At 42.0% G+C, this 21,179-nt stretch overlaps 1 protein-coding gene across 5 annotated transcripts in view; it reads right to left on the bottom strand.

The window, feature by feature from the left end:
• Window positions 1-21,179, bottom strand: part of LOC144608071 (segment polarity protein dishevelled homolog DVL-1-like) — a 100,224-nt gene that overhangs the window by 51,041 nt on the left and 28,004 nt on the right. For 4 of the 5 annotated variants that reach the window (XM_078425357.1, XM_078425355.1, XM_078425354.1 and 1 more), the window contains exons 3-4: window positions 15,578-15,699; window positions 2,638-2,762 (exon numbers count right to left, since the gene is read on the bottom strand). In XM_078425357.1, coding sequence (XP_078281483.1) covers window positions 2,638-2,762; window positions 15,578-15,699 — 247 coding nt within the window. The remainder of the gene's footprint in view (window positions 1-2,637; window positions 2,763-15,577; window positions 15,700-21,179) is intronic. The other variant, XM_078425358.1, reaches the window with a different exon arrangement.

The following is a 21,179-nucleotide window of genomic DNA, read 5'->3' on the forward strand; positions in this document are numbered from 1 at the left end:
TCCTTCTTTCCTATTATGCTACAGGAGGCCAATCAGCTAAAGAGACTCCCAGAGGTGCATTTGCATCAGCCCCTTGCCCTCAATTATTTCTCTTTAACCTTATCGTGTCCTCTTCCTTCATGGCTGTCAACTCTGGTTATTTTGCCTTTTACCTAGACTAAGGCTAAGTTCAAGCAACCATTCATGCTACTGACATATTTTTGGGATATGGGAGAAAAACAGAGCCTACCGGGGAAACCCCAGGAGCTTCTTCAGTGAAACTGGTTGCCATATGTCCATTACTGTGAAGCTGACTGCGGTTCCAAAGTGCTTACTTGGCTGTAAAGGACCCTAGGACACACTGAGATGGGGAAAGATTCAAATTTTTTTTTTTTCCTTTTTCCTTAATCTAAATCAGGCAGGCCAACAAATGAAAACTCAGACAATGGGTAGGCAGATAATAGTAACAGTTGTTTTGTGGAGCTTGAAATTTATGAGAGCATTGACATTTTTTGGCTGATCCTTGATCATTGCATTAGCTGACAGGTAACCTCTGGCTCCTGGGTGATGCCTGGAAGATTCCATTTAGAGGAATGCTGCAGGTCATTAGCTGAAACCAGCCACAGATATTTAATTCCTTTTTGCAGCTTATATATTTCCAAAAGCTACCCCTTTAGGGGATAGGGTATGTGCAGATGGCTTGGTGGTGTTATAAGTTCATAAGTTATAGGAGTAAATTAGGCTGTTTGGGCTATCGAGACTACTCCTCTGTTCAATCATGGCTGATCTATGTTTACGTCTCAATCCCATTCCCCTGCATTCGCCCCATAACCTTTTGAGTGTTCGATTTCTGCTACATCTCCTAAAAGGTATTTGGCACCCTGTGCATTGGGAAAATGCATCGTCAAAGAAACTACTGCTTTACAACAACACTCCTTGTCTTAGCTTGTGTTTGATATACAGTCTTTCTTGATGCTTCAATATATACTAGTAACAGTAAAGCCGGGGGGCAGGGATGCAATAGCAGAATACTTTCCTGTGATCACACACCACAGGAAAGTATTCTGCTATTGCATCCAAAGGGGCTCTCACACGAAGGGGTTCATTGGATTGAGCACCTCATCCAAGTTTCCATTCCTCAGAAGCCAAGATAATCATATCTTCTAACCAATATGATGATAAAGATCAGTACAAAGATACTAGTTATCAAGCCAAATGTACAGTACATCATGGTACACAGGCAATAGCTATGAAAAAGATTGGGTCATTTACTGTCAAAAAATATGATATATTGTTAACACAAAAAACTGCAGATGATGATTTACAAAAAAAGGGCACAAAGTGCTGGAGTCACTAAGCAGGACAGGAAGCATCTCCGGAGAACATGGATGAGCAACATTTTGGGTTGAGTCTGAAGAAGTCTCCAGACCCAAAACGCCACCTATCCATGTTCTTCAGAGAAGCTGCCTGACCCACTGAGTTACTCCAGCACTTGGTGTCTTTCTATTGTAATGTTAAATTAGGTTTAGCTAATCAGATGACCCAATGTGCATTCAACCAATCACAATTTTTGATCTTTGGTTGCGATGCTTTGGAGGTGCAGAACTGTGTGGATGTGATAGACACAAGACTTTAAATTATACATCTTGATATTAGAGACTAGCCAGCAATGGCGCCAACCTCCTAGGTTGGGATTTCTGTGATTATATGGCAAAATATGTTTAATAACAATCTTACTTAATAAAATAATTAATGTACATTTTCCATTAGATACACTTGCAATCAGGTTGGAATGCACTAAGTAAACATCTCAATCAGTAATAACACAGCAAAAAGGTTGTTGTGGTTGTTCTCAACTCCCAACTCACTCTCTTTGCTCACTGATTAGCACTGGAGGGATTATCCAAAAGTGCCATAATTAATGATTCGTAACTAGAACTGGAGCATAAACAGTTTAATTTATTCATGGCCCCTAAACCTTACAGCTGATGATGTAGTAATCCAGGTTCTCAAACAGCAGTGAGTGGAAGAAACAGGCTGGCTATGCCTGCAGTTCTTCCTGCATTTATCACAATATCAGGAAGGCGATGGAATTTCCTGCTGTTTCAATGATGCAAGAATTCTTGACTCTTACTCTGACTCTTATTCTGGAAATATTAATAAGGCAGACAGCGCAGTAAGAGCTCCTGTTAAGTCTCTTTTCTTATGTGCAGTTTGTATGTGTAATGCCATCCAAACTCCCAACATCATCTTTTCATAACATTAAAAGGCTGACTGGGCTGCAGTTGTCTGATCAAAAAAAGGAATATAATTTTGCAGAAGAGTCTTCTACAAGTCTAATCAAGTGTGAAAAAATGTCATAAGCTACAATCTCACCTACTGAAAGAAAACAGCTTCCAATTCTGCAGGTCTAAACAAGGCCACATGTCACAAAACAACATCACCATCCATCATTGAGCAATGTCTTTTTACCGCATGGACTGCACCATTATCACATCTCAAGCCTAGGCTGAATATTATCAAGCTGCAGTGTCAGCACAGCAACAAAACTCCTAAGCATAGACAACAATGTTCCTAAATCCCAGAACTTGCAGATTGTTACCTGCGGCACTTTCTGTTGCTCCACAAAGCCTTGCTGAACTGCTAGGCTGAACTCACCATCATCATGCATCTCTCGCTCTCTGTTCCTTCGTCGATGTCGTTCCCGCTCCCGTCTGATGCTCAGGATTGATTCAGTTCCAGTATCATTGTCCAAACCATCCCGGCTGCCAGCAGTGTTAGCACTGCAACAAAACACAAAGTACCAAAGATCAACAGCAGGCACAAGGAATGCACATGAGAACTGGTGTACCAAAGAGCAGAGAAACACAAGGAACGCATTACACAAATCATAAGTAAAAGATTATATTATAATAAATAACAAATCATTGATAGTATGTTATAGGCTAGGAACCAAACCAAGGACTTCCATCATGACATTCTGATCTAAGTAAATTAGTTCGCCAGTGAGATTGCAGTTTCCTCCCAAATAGAAAATGCATTTCTTGATCATACTTGCCGACAATTCAGAGACAAGGTATGGACACTTTGGTGAGATGGTCAGGGCAGGTTGGCACTGTTAACCAACAGCATACCACTAAGTAATTGCCCACAGGAGGGGATAAAGAATGAAGCAGAGGGGAATGTTATGAAGGGGTGGGCGCAGTGAGTGAGATTGACTAATGTTGAACTCCAATCTGACTAATTATTTTGCAAGAGATGAAAGACATATAATGTTTTGCAATCTAGGGATGTTCCAATGACATTCAATGAAGAACTTCTCAGCCAGGGCAGCACAGTGGCACAGCTGGTAACTGCTGCCTCACAGTGCTGGAGACTTGGGTTCAATTTTGACATCTGTGTGGAGTTTACACGTTCCCCCTGTGACCAAGTGGGTTTCCCCTGGGTTCCACATTCCAAAGATGCATGGGTTTGTAAGTCAATTGGCCTCTTTAATTTTGCCCATAATGTGTGGGGAGTTGATGCGAAAGTGGGATAACACGGAACTAGTGTGAATGGGTGATTGATGTGGACTTACTGGGCAGACGGGCCAGCTATGCTGTATCTTTAAACTAAACAATGTAGAGGTGCGTATGTAGAGGCAGAGGTTTGTCGTTGTTGTGGTGTACGAAGCATGGGAGAACATTTTCCTATTGCAGTGTCCACAACAAGCAAACTTATCAATGACCACAATCTATTTTTAGTCATGATGGATTGAGGAATAAATATTAGCCTGGATATCATACCGAAAGGAGAACGTGCCTGATCATTTGATCATTTTTTAGACATCCAACTGAAAGAGCAGACTGGGATTTGATTTAACATTTCATCTGAAAGATGGCACATCTTCTATTGCACAGTATGTCTCAATCCTGTACTGATGTTTGTCTCATTTATGATCTGGTGTTCAACTTGGACTCACTAACCTCTGCACACTAAAGTATTAGGTTGTACTGACTGCACAATGTGGACTAAATTATATATGAACAATTACAGTATCCTCTAAAATTAAATTATTCCCTTGACAGCTGTTGACTGGCTTTAAACCAACATAAACTAAACTGTGATTCTTCACTGATGACTATTACCTGGTGCAGATAATTCAGTACGCCTGATAGATTTTAAAAACAAGATGTCTGCCAAGAGGCTTCCAATTAAACTTGGAGTAGCAGAGGACACCATGGCTCATTCAACTCAAGTTTTCCTCTCATCCCCACCATTTTCACTGCCTCTTTAAATTTCCAAAAATCCAAAGAACAAGACTGAACAATGGGGAATATGGATCTAATTCAAACGTCTCTCATTAAATATTGCTCAGTGTTGCTGTTAGAATTTTGTGCGACCTAGCTCAGGAAGTACCAGCATGAAATTTCTCTAAAGTTGAAGATGCATCTTAAAACTGTTTTCATTTATTTAAAATTCTGCAGCAGATTTCCCACAGTTAATAATGTACAACTGCACAACAGAACAATGTCTGCTTTGAAACATTTATATTCATACCACAATAAGCATGTAACTATGACAACACTGGCTTCTACCCTCCACATGATCTTGGCCATGGAGTGGACTAAAAATGTATCCACACTCAAATCAGTGCACCATAGTTGAATCATGTGAGGAAATATAGAACAAACAAGATGCAGACAGCAATGCGCATGTCGTTCCTGTAAATATCCTCAAAACCATTTAAAGTATCTGAGACAAATACCATTTGTTCCAAACAAGCAATGTGCAATCAATGGCAGCTCTGCAATCTCCCATAATTCAATGAACATGAACTCCATCCAGAAATATGCATACATTTTTAGAACAGTCGTTAGAATATATACAATGACATATAGGAAACCCAGGCCTGAGGTTACGTTTGGTTTATTTACAGTTCTTGGACGTGCACATGGATAGTACAGTGATGTGCACATGATTTCCCACTTATATACATACACACACTTCTTCCCACTCTGAGCGAGTGAAACTATTTAAAGAATATTTATACATTTATAAATATAGCCATATTTTAAATTCTCTGATCTTCAAAACTATTGATGTTGCTTGTTTTGATCTTGGTGATTCAGATATTGAAAATGTACGATATATATATATATATATATATATATACTTAAATTCCAATTGCCAGATCTTTGCTCACTCTCTATATTCCTTTTTAGCCTTATATTTTCCACAAATTATTTGCTGTAAAAGCCCTGATGAGTCTATCATGAAGTGCTCACACAAAATAGAGTGTATTTTGTGTGAGCACTTCATGATAGACTCATCAGGGCTTTTACAGCAAATAATTTGTGGAAAATATAAGGCTAAAAAGGAATATAGAGAGTGAGCAAAGATCTGGCAATTGGAATTTAAGTATATATATATATATATATATATATATATATATATATATATATATATATATATATATATATATATCGTACATTTTCAATATCTGAATCACCAAGATCAAAACAAGCAACATCAATAGTTTTGAAGATCAGAGAATTTAAAATATGGCTATATTTATAAATGTATAAATATTCTTTAAATAGTTTCACTCGTTCAGAGTGGGAAGAAGTGTGTGTATGTATATAAGTGGGAAATCATGTGCACATCACTGTACTATCCATGCCAAACCACCCACATTTGAACCAATCCTTCCCTACAAGTAATCTGTTTATGTTTTGTCTACTACCATCGGTAATTTTACTCTGACCGTTATGAGAAACTACAGCACATCTCAATTTACATTGTCATACACAAATGTCGTCAGCAGCATTTGATTAAGAAAGGCACCGAAATAGACAATAGACAATAGGTGCAGGAGTAGGCCATTCGGCCCTTCGAGCCAGCTCCACCATTCAATGTGATCATGGATGATCATTCTCAATCAGTACCCCGTCCCTGCCTTCTCCTCATACCCCCTGACTCCGCTATCCTTAAGAGCTCTATCTAGCTCTCTCTTGAAAGCATTCAGAGAATTGGCATCCACTGCCTTCTGAGGCAGAGAATTCCACAGATTTACAACTCTCTGACTGAGAAAGTTTTTCTTCATCTCCGTTCTATATGGCCTACCCCTTATTCTTAAACTTTGGCCCCTGGTTCTGGACTCCCCCAACATTGGGAACATGTTTCCTGCCTCTAACGTCTCCAACCCCTTAATAATCTTATATGTTTCAATAAGATCCCCTCTCATCCTTCTAAATTCCAGTGTATACAAGCCTAGTCGCTCCAGTCTTTCAACATACGATAGTCCTGCCATTCCAGGAATTAACCTAGTGAACCTACGCTGCACGCCCTCAATAGCAAGAATATCCTTCCTCAAATTTGGAGACCGAAACTGCACACAGTACTCCAGGTGCGGTCTCACTAGCACCCTGTACAACTGCAGAAGGACCTCTTTGCTCCGATACTCAACTCCTCTTGTTATGAAGGCCAACATTCCATTGGCTTTCTTCACTGCCTGCTGTACCTGCATGCTTCCTTTCAGTGACTGATGCACTAGGACACACAGATCTCGTTGTACGTCCCCTTTTCCTAACTTTGCCAAAACAAATTCTTCGACATCGCTGTAAAACACAATCTTTGCTTTCTGGTCCTGAATCTGTAATTTTCTGCAATCTCCAAGGATGCTGGGTTGAAATAATTTTGCAATCTCTCGTGCACCTCACCAAATTAAACATCTTTTATATTGTGCGATGTTAGGCAGTCTGCTAAAGTGGCATACGTTTCTGAGCCTCTGTCTATTAGTAAGATAGACTTACAGTTGTCCTCAATTTGATTGATATTAAATGCCCCTGAAAAGCATCTCCATTCGGAAGGATCAAAGGGTTCCCACAAACATCAAACCCTTAAGAAATGGGCTAACACATTTTATTCTAGATTTTAAGGTTCCCAGAGTATCCAGATTAGGTCTCAGCTGCCACACTTTAATTGTTGCAAAGCTTAACTTGACAATTCATATACTGTACCAGTCATTAATTCTCATGTTCCATTGCTTCCAGTGTGCACATTAAAGTTACCTTGACTCACCGCTCCATGTTTAAGAAAGGAGTGATGCAAAAGAAAGGAAATTTATAGGACAGTTAATCTGACTTCTGCGGTTGGTAAAATTTTAGAGTCCAATATTAAGGACGAGGGTACTTGAAAGCACATGATAAAATAGGTTGAAGTCAGCATGGTTTTGTTATGGGGAGATCTTGCCTGACAAATGTGCTGGGAGTTTTTTGAGGAAGTAACTAGCAGGATAGGCAAAGGAGAGACAGTGAATGTTGTCCCTCCTCTCTTCCAGCTCTCTTCCCCCCCCTACCCCACTATCTGTCTGTAACCCCTGTAATGTACCTATCCAAAAGCCTCTGAAATGCCACTATCATATCTGCCTCCATCACCATCCTTCCTTTCACAATGTCTAGAAACACACATTTCTCACTTGTATTGCTTTTGCAACAAGTGTATTTAACTGGGAGGAGCATAATCCTGCACATTTTGAATGAAACGGATTCGAACATACAACTGCAACAAACCTTGCAGGGCTTGGGTCAGGGATTCAATGTCTCCACATCGCCCTCCTATGGCCTCACCTGGAATCTTCTTCAACCAGTTTCAGACTTGCAGCCTGACCAGCAGCGCAGGTTCCAGCCAGAAAGCCAGCAAAATCTGACGGACAATTCAGCGTCAGACTGGGACATGGCCAAGGCTAAGACAGTGGATCAAGTAGATAGAGCCAGAGGCATAGTGTTGCTTTGTCCATCTGCAGCAGTATCCCTGAATCCAGATCGATAGGGGAAGATTGCAGCAATAGCAAAAGATTTTCTCTTTCATGCTGCAGCAATGCTTAATTACATGAGTGAAACTGATGTGACAAGCCGAGAAGAACCCGCATGTGAGAGCAGGAAGTACATACATTGGGTTGGAGCCAGGAATGTGGCCTAGAATTAATGAGGATGTCCCTGAGAATGCAGAGTGGTGACCAGTGCAAAAATTGAGCTTAACCACCTCAGGAAGACTAGCAGCAGAGTTCAACATAATAGCACGATTCAGAAAGTGACATGTGGCAGAGGAGACAGCTGACAGGTAACCAGGATCAAGTTAGTATTTCATCTACAGAGACAATGAACTGCAAATACTGTATAAAGAAAATAAACTCAAAGTTCTGGAATAACGCAGCAAATCACGCAGCATCTGAGGAAAGAATGGATAGGCAATGTTTTGGGCTGGGGTTCTTATTCAGACATGGAGTAAGGGGAAAAAAGTTGGAAAAGAGAGGTGGGGGCAGGATAGAGCCTCAAAAGTGATATGTGGATACAGATGCAAAGGGTTTAATTGGCAGATGTATGGAGTAAGTGACAAAGGATGTCAGATAAAGGATGTCAGATAAGGTGAGAAGAGGAGTGAATTGTAAAGTCAAAGGGAGGGATATAGGTCAAAGAGGACGGGGGGGGGGGGGGGGGGGGGAGGGTAACAGGAAAGAGAGGGAGGTTAAAAAAAAGGTGGGGGGGGGTTAGATTGTTATCACGAAAGATTTCTTGAGCAGAAGGGGGTGAATCAGTGGAATTTCTTCCCCAGATGGCAGTGGAGACAAGTCATTAAATGTATTTAAACAAGCATACGTATTTCTGGAATACTAACTGGGTGTTAAGAAAATGCCCTGTTCCTACCTTCTCCCAACATTGACAGATAAGGGATTTGCTATTTCTATGTTTCTGCATCTTTACTGGTCTTGCACAATTGCAACACAGAATCAGTGGCCTCCATGTGCAAACCAAAATCAGCAACATTACACAGCAGACATTGCATTCTTTTAAAATTTCCTAGACTTTTCCAATAAAAGAGAAAACGGAATGCACATTTATAAATGTTTTCATGTCCCAAAATGCTTTGCGTCCAGTGAAGTACTTTGGAAATGTAGTCACTGTTGAGATGTTGGAAACAAGGCAACATTATCCTATTGCACATAATGGTGCCAATGGTTGTTACCGGATTGATCTCTTGATCCAGAGATGGGAATTTAAATTCAGTTAATTTGAAAAAAATCTGGAATGTTTTTAAAAAAAAGATAGGATCAGCAATGCTGTCAATGAAAAACATTTAAGTCTACTGCCCTTATCCAGTAGGGTCAAATATGACTCCATGCCCCTGTCGATGTGATTCACCTACCCAAGAACAGAATAAAACAGGATCTATAGCAGAAATGGACAGGTGCTATTTCAGATTGGTGCTACTCCAAGTTGCTCCTAGTATGTTGGTGAGTGGTAGAATCTGAGCAAGAGTCTGCAGTTAATGGGAATGCAGGGAGAATCAGTTGCATAGAAAATTATTGGAGGAATTAAATTGTTCCTGTGAGCCAACATAGACTCAATGGACCGGAATGGATGCCTTCTATGTTGCATAGAAATATGAAAGAAATATGGAATAACCAACTTGATACGAGTAAGATGCAAACAATGTCAAAGAAGCTCAGCAAAATTTGCTTGGCTCAATACCTTCCATCTTAACCATTCAATCCTTCCACAATCAATGTACCATGGTTACAGTGTGGACCCTCTACAAGATGCACTACTGACAGTCTTTGATTGCACCTCACAAAGCAGTGACCACATACTGTCCCATTTTTACCTCAGAGGGAGAGGACAGCTGGAATATTAGGACAACTCCACCTCCAATCACATACAATTTCAATTTTGATTAAATCACTCTTTCTACATAAACAATTGGAAAATATACATACACAGAGGAACTCATTATGGACTACCCCAATTATTTAATTAAAATCCCAAACTAGCTGCGAACGCAAACTAGCTGCGAACACTAACACACTTGGTGGCCTCTGCAAATATTGGAACATCTCTAGCAAAAAGAAAAATTATTTGCATAAGGATGCCTGGAAATCAGTTATGCGAACCCCCGACCTTCTGAAAAAGAGTGTGATCACCCACGGAACCTGAAAGTCTTAATAAACATAGTAATAGCATTACATAATAATAGTTTGAAGCTCAGATTCCAGGTAATCAATCTTGAGCCCGAGTTCATCAAGCAACCAACGCTTGCTGCAGATGTGGTCACTAGGAACCACAATGGATTCCATCACCTCCCACATCATGCAGCAAGAGCACTGCATCCCTATTCCAACGGTGGCTTTTATTTTATTTATTACCAAGGGCTCCTTTTAAAACTTCCCGCTGCTGCTACTCCACCTCCGGGCTTGAAACAGACTAGCTTGCTAGCTCAGCACACTGCTGAGCACTCACAAAATCAATTCTCTAACAGGTTGCTGCAGCAACCCAAAAAAAAAAGGAAAGGAGAAAACAAGAATACAAAGCCAAGGATTTATAAGACAGTGGTTGAAGCAGCTCTCAGAGCAGCTGAACCCCATTAGTAGAAAACACAGTGCTCAGTGTGCAATGCATAATTTTATCTTCCATTTAAAATGACATGCTGCCTTTGTGGGAAAACGCAAAGTTAAGATCTCACGGTCAAACCTTAAAGGAAAATACGATTGATACAAACTACTATCTATCAGTGACAATTCATCTGGTGACTCGCACAAGCAACTCTAATAAAGTATAATTCAGGAAAAGCAGAGGGATTCCCTCTCTTTCATTCAGCACTGTATAGTGAATTCCTTCCACCGGTTGAATAGTCTCCACCAGGCCATTAGCATCCTCCCATTCTTGCTTTCATCACTCTCCATAAGTTCCTAAACCTTTCCCCTTGTTCTGTCACTGGTGACCAATTCTTCAGTTCCTTTAGACTGTATTCGCTGGAAATGCTTTCTAAATCCTCCACTGTGCCACATACCAATCCATTTTCTTTCTCATTTTAAAGTTCCCTCAAGCCCAATTTCAGTCACCTGTCCTGATATCTCTCCTTTTACCCAGAGTGGGTTAACGTATCCTTCTTTGTTAAGCATCTGAAGTTAAGACCGTTATAATTCCATCAGAATGTAACACTCACTGCTAGAGCTCACAACAAAGACCAGAGGTGAGGGATCAATTTGTATCCAGTTACTGCACCAAGCGAAAGGCAATATCCTTTGGAAAAGAAGGGACAACTTTCAGCAAAAGGAAAACTCTGAACTCTGAACATCAAGTAAAGGGATGAGACTAAATTAACACAAAATGAAACCAGCTGATGATTGATGGCTAGATACCTCTTTCTGCACAGTATTACTCCCTCTCTTACCAGAGCAAAAACAGAATCAGGGTGAAGAACATCCTTAGTCTATTCCTTTAGTGTGGCATTTAGTTGGCGCTACATCAGCTCAGAAAGAGGCAGGAGCCCCACAGTACAATCTATAAATTATTTGCCAGTAATTATTTATACCAAATATATTGCATAGATAAGACAGGTTTGGATATGGGTGAAATGTGGGCAATGAGCATGTTGGTCAGCATGGATGAGTTTGGCTGAAGGGCCTATTTCTGTAGATAGACACAAAAAGCTGGAGTAACTCAGCGGGACAGGCAGCATCTCTGGAGAGAAAGAATGGGTGACGTTTTGGGTCGAGACCCTTCTTCGGGTTGAGACTGGTTAGGGATATGGGAAACGAGAGATATAGACAGTGATGTGGAGAGATAAAGAACATGAATGAAAGATATGCAAAAAAGTAACGATGATAAAGGAAACAGGCCATTGTAAGCTGTTTGTAGGGTGAAAATGAGAAGCTAGTGCAACTTGGGCGGGGGACGGATGCCGGGGTGACCTGAAGTGAGAGAAATCAATATTCATACCACTGGGCTGCAAGCTGCCCAAGCGAAATATGAGATGCTGTTCCTCCAATTTGCGGAGACCGTCTGACAATGGAGCAGACCGAGGACCGAAAGGTCTGTGTAGGAATGGGAAGGGGAATTAAAGTGTCCAGCAACCGGGAGATCAGGTTGATTCACGCGGGCTGAGCGAAGGCGTTCTGTGAAACGATCACCCGGTCTGTATTTTGTCTCGCCGATGTATAAGAGTCCACATCTTGAACAACGGATACAGTAGATGAGGTTGGAGGGGGTGCAATGTGAACCTCTGCCTAATCTGTCGAGGTCCCTGGACAGAGTCAAGGGAGGAGGTATAGCGACAGGTGTTGCGTCGTCTGCGGTTACAGGGGAAGGTACCTAGGGAGGGGGTGGTTTGGGATGAGTTAACCAGGGAGTTGCAGAGGGAACGGTCTCTGCAGATGGCGGAAAGGGGTGGAGATGGGAAAATGTGGGTATTGGTGGAATCCCGTTGGAGGTGGCGGAAATTTTGGAGGATTATGTGTTGTATGCTGATGGGGTGGAAGGTAAGGACTAGAGACTCTGTCTCTATTGTAGCTAGGGGGAGGGGGTGCAAGGGCAGAGCTGCGGTGTACTGAGGAGACACGAGTGAGGGCCTCATCTATGGTGGGAGAGGGGAACCCCCGTTCCCTAAAGAATGTGGACATTCTTTAATGTTCTAGTATGGCCTATTTTTGTGTTGCATGAATCCATGACTCTAAATGTGCGTGAATGCTCATGTACTGAGAAAGCCAATAACGAGAGCTTTGCAACATTGCTCTCTACACAGTTTAGAAAAAGCAAACATAAATAAAGAATCTAGATTCTCAATTCTTGTTTAAGGATTAATCATATTGTGACCTCAAAATTTGAAAGCCATTTAATACAATTTGTTTCACAAAATGTGTTGCCAGTCTGAGAGTTAATCAAAACCAAAATGTTTAAAAACAGATGTATGTAGGGTTGGATGGAATAATGATCAGAAGACAACCTGCAATTTCTTTATTGTTCACAGCTGTACACCACTGGTAGGGTCGGCATTTATTGTGTGAGCTTTAAAATAATTAATATCCTAATATACTTTATAAACAGAATTAGCAAATAAAATCCAACACTGATACATAAGGAACATTTGCACAAATTATAAAGAGAACCTTCAAAGGGACAGAGGCTAAAGTTTAGGGAATAGGGATGCACGAGAGGCCAGAATTGAAGCAGAGGATCATTGGGCCATGATAGATGATAGATCCTAGTTTATGAAGGAATATGGATTTGAGGAATTGAGGAATTGACAGACGAGGTCAGGAAGGTCTTGGACAAACAGTATTTGGTGAGAATAAGCAAGTCAATGATACTGTTTTTTTTTAAATGATTCATTTTACATCCTTTATCACGAGAGGTAATTTAAAAACAGGTACATGCGCTCCTCAAATGTCAAACATGCCGTCAGTTGCAGTCCCCTTAGAAGCACAGCAGGGGGAAATAGTGACCTAGTGTAAACAAAAAAAATACACCTTTAACCACAGAAAAAATGTAAATGGCTGAACTCCTCCTGACACGTCTGTAACTCCTTAAATGCCAGGAGTGAATGCTGCAATTCATTAAATTGAGAATAGGTTATTTTTATTTAGCTCCCCGCATTGAGCGATCACCTGCTTGCATTCTGGTGGGACTGTCCTGGAAAAAAACATCAAGTAGTAAGCCTGTAGGAAAGAACTGCAGTTGCTGGTTTAAATTGAAGATAGACACAAAATGCTGGAGTAACTCAGCGGGACAGGCAGCATCTCTGGAGAGAAGGAATGGGTGATGTTTGGGGTCAAGACCCTTCTTCAGACTGATGTCAGGGGAGTGGGCGGGTCAGGGATAGAATGGAGTCAGAAAGAACTGGGAAGGGGGAGATTCTGTCTCTCCATCCCCTCCCCCTTCCCAGTTCTCCCACCAGTCCTACTGTCTCTGACTACATTCTATCTGTCCCTCCCACTCCCCTGACATCAGTCTGAAGAAGGGTCTTGACCCGAAACATCACCCATTCCTTCTCTCCAGAGATGCCGCCTGTCCTGCTGAGTTACTCCAGCATTTTGTATCTATCTTCAAGTAGTAAACCTTTGCTGAATGAACATTGAACATAGAAAACATTTACACTCATTGACACGACCAATAAAGGCAAGTATACTATATGCCTTCATTACCACCATTTCTTTCGGTGTTGTCAGTTTCAGGGAGCTATGGACTTGTAGCCTAAGATCCCTCTGTACACTAATACTCTTAAGGGTTATGCCATTCACTGTATCCCCCTCCATCTGTACCTCTGGCTGTAATATATCTCTGGCTCCAATATTATTTTTCCGTTTTCCGTAGGTGTGAGCTCCTCCGATTATTCACTTTGTTTCCAGACTTGCCTTCCTCATACCAAAAAGCCTCTTAAAATCCAAGTTTGATGTCACCATCCAACCCAAGCTTGGTGCCAACTATTTATTACTACGCCTTATTTTATTTACTCTCCTCCTCCTAATTACCATAGCATCTGTGCATTTGAGTCTCTTCCACGTGATATAAATAGTCACTTCCCCTCCCCCCCTCCTCACCCCATAGAACACAAATATTGAACGGACAACATCCTGAAATGTGTAATCGGGCAATTTAGGGATATGGTATAAACATCAAACCTTGTACTTTCTTACATCAAGTAACCACTCTCTTAGATTACTGCCAAATAAATTAACTTCTTTACATCGGCGAAACCAAACGCAGGCTCAGCAATCGCTTCGCTCAACACCTTCGCTCAGTTCGCCTTAACCAACCTGATCTCCCGGTGGCTGAGCACTTCAACTCCCCCTCCCACTCCCAGTCTGACCTTTCTGTCATGGGCCTCCTCCAGTGTCATAGTGAGGCCCACCGGAAATTGGAGGAACAGCATCTCATATTTCGCTTAGGCAGCTTGCAGCCCAGCGGTATGAACATTGACTTCTCCAATTTTAGATAGTTCCTCTGTCCCCCTCCCCCTTCCCAGTTCTCCCTCTGTCATCCTGTCTCCACCTATATACTTCCTTTGTCCCGCCCCCCTGACATCAGTCTGAAGAAGGGTCTCGACCCGAAACGTCACCCATTCCTTCTCTCCTGAGATGCTGCCTGACCTGCTGAGTTACTCCAGCATTTTGTGAATAGTGGCCAAATAAATTAAGACATTTTGCGCTTGTAAATGATGATGATACAGCTATTTTATCTTCACAAAACAAACAGCAAGTAGCATTAGATTTTCTCACAAGGCTGTGAGCAAGAGCAGTTATAGTGACTATAATAAGATGCAAGATTCCCAGGCCATCCTTTATAAACATCGAAATCGTTATACAATATTTGCATGGAAAATAACAAAAAAATCCAGGTATAATTAATAAAAGACTAGAATCATACACCTGATTTGGGGAAAAGGAATGATCTACATTCCAGGGAGTCAGCACTCACAAGAGAAGAGGGAATTTAAATCCTAGTAAGAGTTGGCATCTTCTGGACCGGTGAAACCTCGATTCCTGTGATAAGTTACTGCTTTACAAAGGGGTCGTGCAGCATGGCAAATTTGCAGTCCAACTGCAAGCCAGTTACCCAGTGGAGAATGAGATCAGAAATGTCAGAAACTCTGGAGAAACTCTAAATTGCATTAACTGATGAGTTGGTCAGTCAGCTCATGGCTTCACTCTATGTCAAATTAGTTGACCATCACTCCCTTGGATGGAAGTGTACACTACAATTGAGTCAGGACAGGCAATGCATGGTATGTATCTCCACTCAATGGCCTTTACTTTGGAATTCAAACAAAAATAAATTCTTACTGAAACGATGGTGGCCTGGAGTCGCCGATGCCTCCCGTCCTCTCAATGGGGGGAGGTAGCTCTGATTGACTCTCTGCACACTGTGAGCCCCCGTCAGAAAGCGAGCCTTCAGCCAGCACCAACTGTGGAAAGAGACAGATACAGCCTGAGGGGTGGGGGAAGAAAAGAAACAATGGGCAAGCAGCACACCAAGGAATGGGTGGAAGAGGAATGGACATTGTGGGGAATATCCAAAAAGGGAGCGACTGCTCTGGAGTCTGAAGGTGAGATAGCAAACAATTGACACTCACGGAAAATGCTGCGCGCACATATTCGCAATACTGCTCTGTTCAATACAGTCTCTCGGAAAATAGCAATCAAAGCTTTATTTTACAGCAGCCTCACATTTTGCATTGGGGAAGGGTTATCCACGCAGTTCTTATTTTCAATCCTCAATCCATGCCTAGTTAATTGAACTCCAACTCTATGACAAGCAGACCTGACATTCTGAATTCACGAGGGGTGAACAGAGTGTGTGTTCCTATTGATTAACTAAGTGGATATAGGCCCAGCCATATGTGATGGAGAAGGAATGGGAGAAGTTTTCAAAAAGGCAGTGGTCAGAGGAATGAGGAGCTCAAGTTGGGGATTCAAGACTAGGAGTCAAGATGGAGTACTCGCAACATATTATGGGATAAACTCTGTATATATAATTTTCAACTTTTTTTGAGAAATATAATTATCCAATCATTAGAATGTTGAGATATAAATAAAATTATGTTTAATGTTTCAAAAAATGTACGGAACAAGATAATTCAAATGAAAAATGTATTCCAGTGTCGAGTGGAACAGAAACTGACACTTTGCAGCAAATTTTCCCAGGTGGAAGTGGGTATATGGAAGAAGCTGCCAGAGGAGGTTGTCAGCAGGTATTATAACAGCATTTAAAAGCTTATTTGGCAGGTACCAAAAGATTGGACAGGAAAGATTTAGAGGGATATGGGCCAAATACAGGCAAATGGGACGTGCTTTGATGGGGCATTTTGGACAGCGTGAGCAAGTGAGACTAAAGGGCCTGTTTCCGTGCTCAATAACTCTGATTCTAATTAAATCATGATTGTTGCCATACAGAAAGACAATTTGAACATAGCATGCTCCCACATCCAGAATGATGATTTTGGTTGGTGGACGGGCATCTGGGGAGAATTTCTGCATCCAGCTTCAAATAATTTCAAAGAATCTTTTATCTTTGGTTTGACATCTCATCTGAAAAACTGTACCACCCCTCGATCCCACATTCTTTGGAATGGAATTCTCCTGGAAATATTACCACCCAGCCAAGGCTGACATCTTCTTGGAGCCCAGGAGGTAGAGTTTCCATCCTTCCACAATATCACCAGAAATACATTCACTCTCACAGCATCCTACGGGTAATATTAGACAAATCAAACATATTAAGTTTAAATTAACATTTTAAGTTCTCAAATTCACACAGTACTGTGACCAAGTGACAATATAAACTGAAGCATCTGTATGCCAAGCCAGAGCACTGGAATGAATTTCATATTTGTGAATACCTCCATGCAGCTCAAAACGGGTACACATAAAGCACTGAACTTTGTAACTGGGGAGTCCTCTGATACCAAGACTCAATCCTTTACAATCCATTGTACAAATAAAGCACACTTTGGGGAAGGATACAAAGGTTATGCATACAAGAATAAGCTTTATGAAGAAGTACCAAGGTTGAAGAGAGCAAGGCTAAGTCGTCTATATGAGCTTCAGATAGGCCTTTGATAAGGTTCCGCATGGTAGGCTTCTTCTGGAAAGTTAGGTCACATGGCATTCAGGGAGAGCAAGGTTACCTAGAGAATTGGTTTAATGGAATGAAGCAGAGGGTGATTTGGAAGGTTGTTTTTCAGACTGGAGACTTGTGACTAATTGTGTGCCTCAGGCATCAGTACCGGGCCCATTCCAGTTTGTGATTTATATTAACGATTTAGATGAGAATGTACAAGGCATGATTAGTAAGTTTGCAGATGGCACCAAAGTGGGTGGTATCAAAGACAGTGGAGGGTTAACAAAGATTACAGTGGGATCTTGATCAGCTGGGCAAGTAGGTTGAAAAATGTTTAACGGAGCTCACTGCAGATAAGTATGAGGTGTTGCATTTTGAGAAGTCAGAACAGGGCAGGTGCTTCACAGTGAATGGTGGGGCCCTGGTGAGTGTTGTAGTGCAGAGGGGTCTAGGAGTACAGGTGCAGTTCCTGAAAGTGGCGTCACAAGTAGATAGGGTTGTTAAGAATGCTTTTGGTACCTTGGCCTTCACTGAATTGAATTGAATACTTTGTTGTCACACGTGACAAGTCACAGTGAAATTCTTTGCTTGCATACCCGAGGTATGCAAAGAGTCAACACATCAAGGACGCTTACAAAGGTTCAAAGTACCCCCCCCCCACCTCCCCCCTAGGTCCACCCTTGTTCTATCCCCCCTGCCCCTCCCCACGCCGTCCTTCTTCGTTCTTTTCCCTCCCTCAGGGTGGTCCCCCTCGCGGGTTTTCCTTTGTTCTTTCCCCTCTCCCTCCCTCACGGCGGTCCTCCCTCGCCGGGTCCTCCATTTTCCCGGTGGTGCAACCTCTGACTCTATTCGACGCAGGCTCCAGCCGCCTCCCGTGCGTGTTCGGCCACCTCCGTTCCCGTCTGGTCTCCTCCTTACCCGTCCAACCCGACGGAGCTGAACAAGCTCCTGGCGGGTTTGGCTGTCCGTCGCACCTTTGGAGCCTTCCAGGTGCATTGAGATTGCAGCGCCTCGATAAAGGCAGCCGCAGCCTGGCTGGGAAGCCTTCTGTCATCAGTCAGGGTATCGAGTATAGAAGTTGGGATATTCTGTGCAGTTGTGAGGCTGCATTTAGAGTATTGTGTTCAGTTATGGTCACACCGCTAGAGGAAGGATGTCATTAAGCTGGAACGAGTCAGACACGATTTATGAGGAAGTTGCCAGCACTCGAGGGCCTGAACTATAGAGAAATTGGGGAAACAAGGACAATTCTTTGGAGTGAGAGCTACTAAATCATGGGAGAAATTGATAGGATGAATGCAGAGTTTTTTACCCAGGGTAGGGGAATCAAGAACCAGAGGACATTGGTATAATGTAAAAGGGGAAAGATTTAATAGGAACCTGAAGGGCAATCTATCACTCAGAGGGTGGTGGGTATATTGAACGAGCTGCCAGAGGAGGAGGAGTTGAGATAGGGATAATAACAACATTTGAAAGACACTTGGACAGGTAGGGCCCCGGCCACAAGAATGCCATAAAGCAAGAGAGCACTATCAAAGAACTGAACCCCTCGGAAAAGTTTTCAGGAATATAGACCACATGCAGGCATATGGATTGCTCAGATGGGGCATCTTGGTCAGCATGGGCAGGTTGGGCAGAAGGGCCTGTTTCCGTGTTGTATGACTATGATTCTATGACTCTATGAAGAATGGACAAGAGATGGGTTAAGGCAAAATGTGTTTGAGGTGGCATAGAGAAGATATTCTGTGAGAGGTACCGTGTACCAGTAGTAGAGGAGGCATGTGTTGAAGAGCCAGATAGAGGAGACACAGTGAAGAGGGCTTATTGTGTAGGGGGAATGGAGAGACATACTACGAAGAGGATAGAGGAGACACTGAAGGTGGGCAGAGAATTGAGGAGACAATGATGGTGGAATAGAGGAGGTACACACAGAGGTTGGGGTTAAGAAAAGTTGGGATAGAGGAGGAACATTGTAAATTCACAGCATGGCATAATCCTCACCTGGAAGGGAGATAATAGTGAATAAATGGATTGAGGTTGACTGCCCTATGGATGATAAAAAACATAAGCTATGGAGCCAAGCATTATCCTGCAATATTTGAATAGTGAAACATGAACTTTGAAGCATGTGACCAGTTTTACAACAGTGGTGGAATAAATGCTACGTCCTGCAGTCACACCCTGGTTTACAGCACAACCAGATGCCAACCTGTTTTTTAGCTTATCATTATCCACTGACTTACTCACTGATGTTGCATTCTAAGGCTTCCTATTTGGGATTTGATACTAAGTCAGAGGTAAGAAATTCAAAGCTACAAATACATACCACCTCACATGTGACACTAACCCTAGATCCCAGCCGGTGCTCAGTCATCCCATTTACTACTCTGGAGCTATCATGTGAGACGACAGAAAAAGGAACAATAATGTGCATCATTATCCAGTCATGCCAGCCAAACCCCACCCTCACCACAACCCACGCTCACACACCACAGAACTCAATACAGGATCAACAAACAGCACCTCTGCCTAAAGTAAACAGAGATAAAGAACTGGAATTTTGGCTGATTTACCTCTCTAACCCAGAGCTCCCATCATCATTGTCCCAGAGGAAAGCTAACTCTGCCTGGTGCCCTCTTGCTCGGTGACCTCAGTTCTAATTCAGACCTGTGGATTTTGGTTCCACTCTTTGTGGTGTTCTTCAATCCTGTGAAGCTCAGATTTATTCTGTACATAGCTCTGTGCTTCAGTTTTACTTTGGGTGGTGCTCTTGTGGCCAAGGCCCAACCTTCACTACCATTTTAATGTAAAAGATCCCAATGAAGAAAACCAAAGTTGTCTGATGTCCAAGTTAATGTTTATCCCCCAATGAATGCACTAAAAGCTAACTAAATGATCTTTCACCTTTCTGCTGTTGCAGAAATCTTGCTGTTTGAAACTAAAACCAATACGTAGTCAGCATGGAGCAACAGCAACAGACAATAGCATATAGTCGAGAGTAACTCCCATGGTGAACTAATTAATTTTACTGTGGCTAACTTGGTGAATCATTAAACTTTATAGAGTACATAATGCAAATCCATTGTCTCTCCGTGCTAGCTCTTTGCTACAGCAATCAAAATAATCCCATAATATTGTACACTAACGATAGGTAAATCAGATTTCCTTTCCCCCTTCTGGAATCTTTCTGCTTGGATAGTGGAGGGGTTCAGTTCCCAGTTGTAGGGTTTTTATGTGCGAGGAAAATGAACAGCAGCTGCGCATGCGAGACACAGAAACCATGAACATTTTTGCAACATTCTCACCTCTATGTTTTCCTTGCCTTGTTAGATTTTCCAAGCATTGTCAGTCCTAACATCTCCTGATATGGCTCGACTCTGCTGAAGCAGTTTGGACATCTTTAGTTTGAAGAAAGACCTCGACTCGAAACATTGCCCAACTATTTTCTTCACAGGTGCTGGCCTGACCCACTGAGTTACTCCAGCACTTTGTGTTTTGCACAAGATTTCAATATCTACAGTTCCCTGTGTCTCCACTTGGGACATATTACTAGTTTGAAGATGTTATATGATGAAAATTGTTTTGGTTATATACCTTCATATTATTTAATACTGTAATATATGGGCCTAATAACACTAGTTTTAGTTAGAGCAGATAAGCTCTAATTTATCAAATGGAAGAGTATGGCTGGCTAGGAAAATATTGGATGGGTCAAGACTGAGGTAATAAAGGGCATGGATGAGAATTTCAGCAGATAAGCTTAGGCAGGAAGGGAGATGTTCCTTTTTGGGAGCAACCTGTTCCTGTCCTGCATGAAATGCTTCT

The sequence above is a fragment of the Rhinoraja longicauda genome, chromosome 30 (assembly GCF_053455715.1).
Source record: "Rhinoraja longicauda isolate Sanriku21f chromosome 30, sRhiLon1.1, whole genome shotgun sequence".
Lineage (NCBI taxonomy): Eukaryota > Metazoa > Chordata > Chondrichthyes > Rajiformes > Arhynchobatidae > Rhinoraja > Rhinoraja longicauda.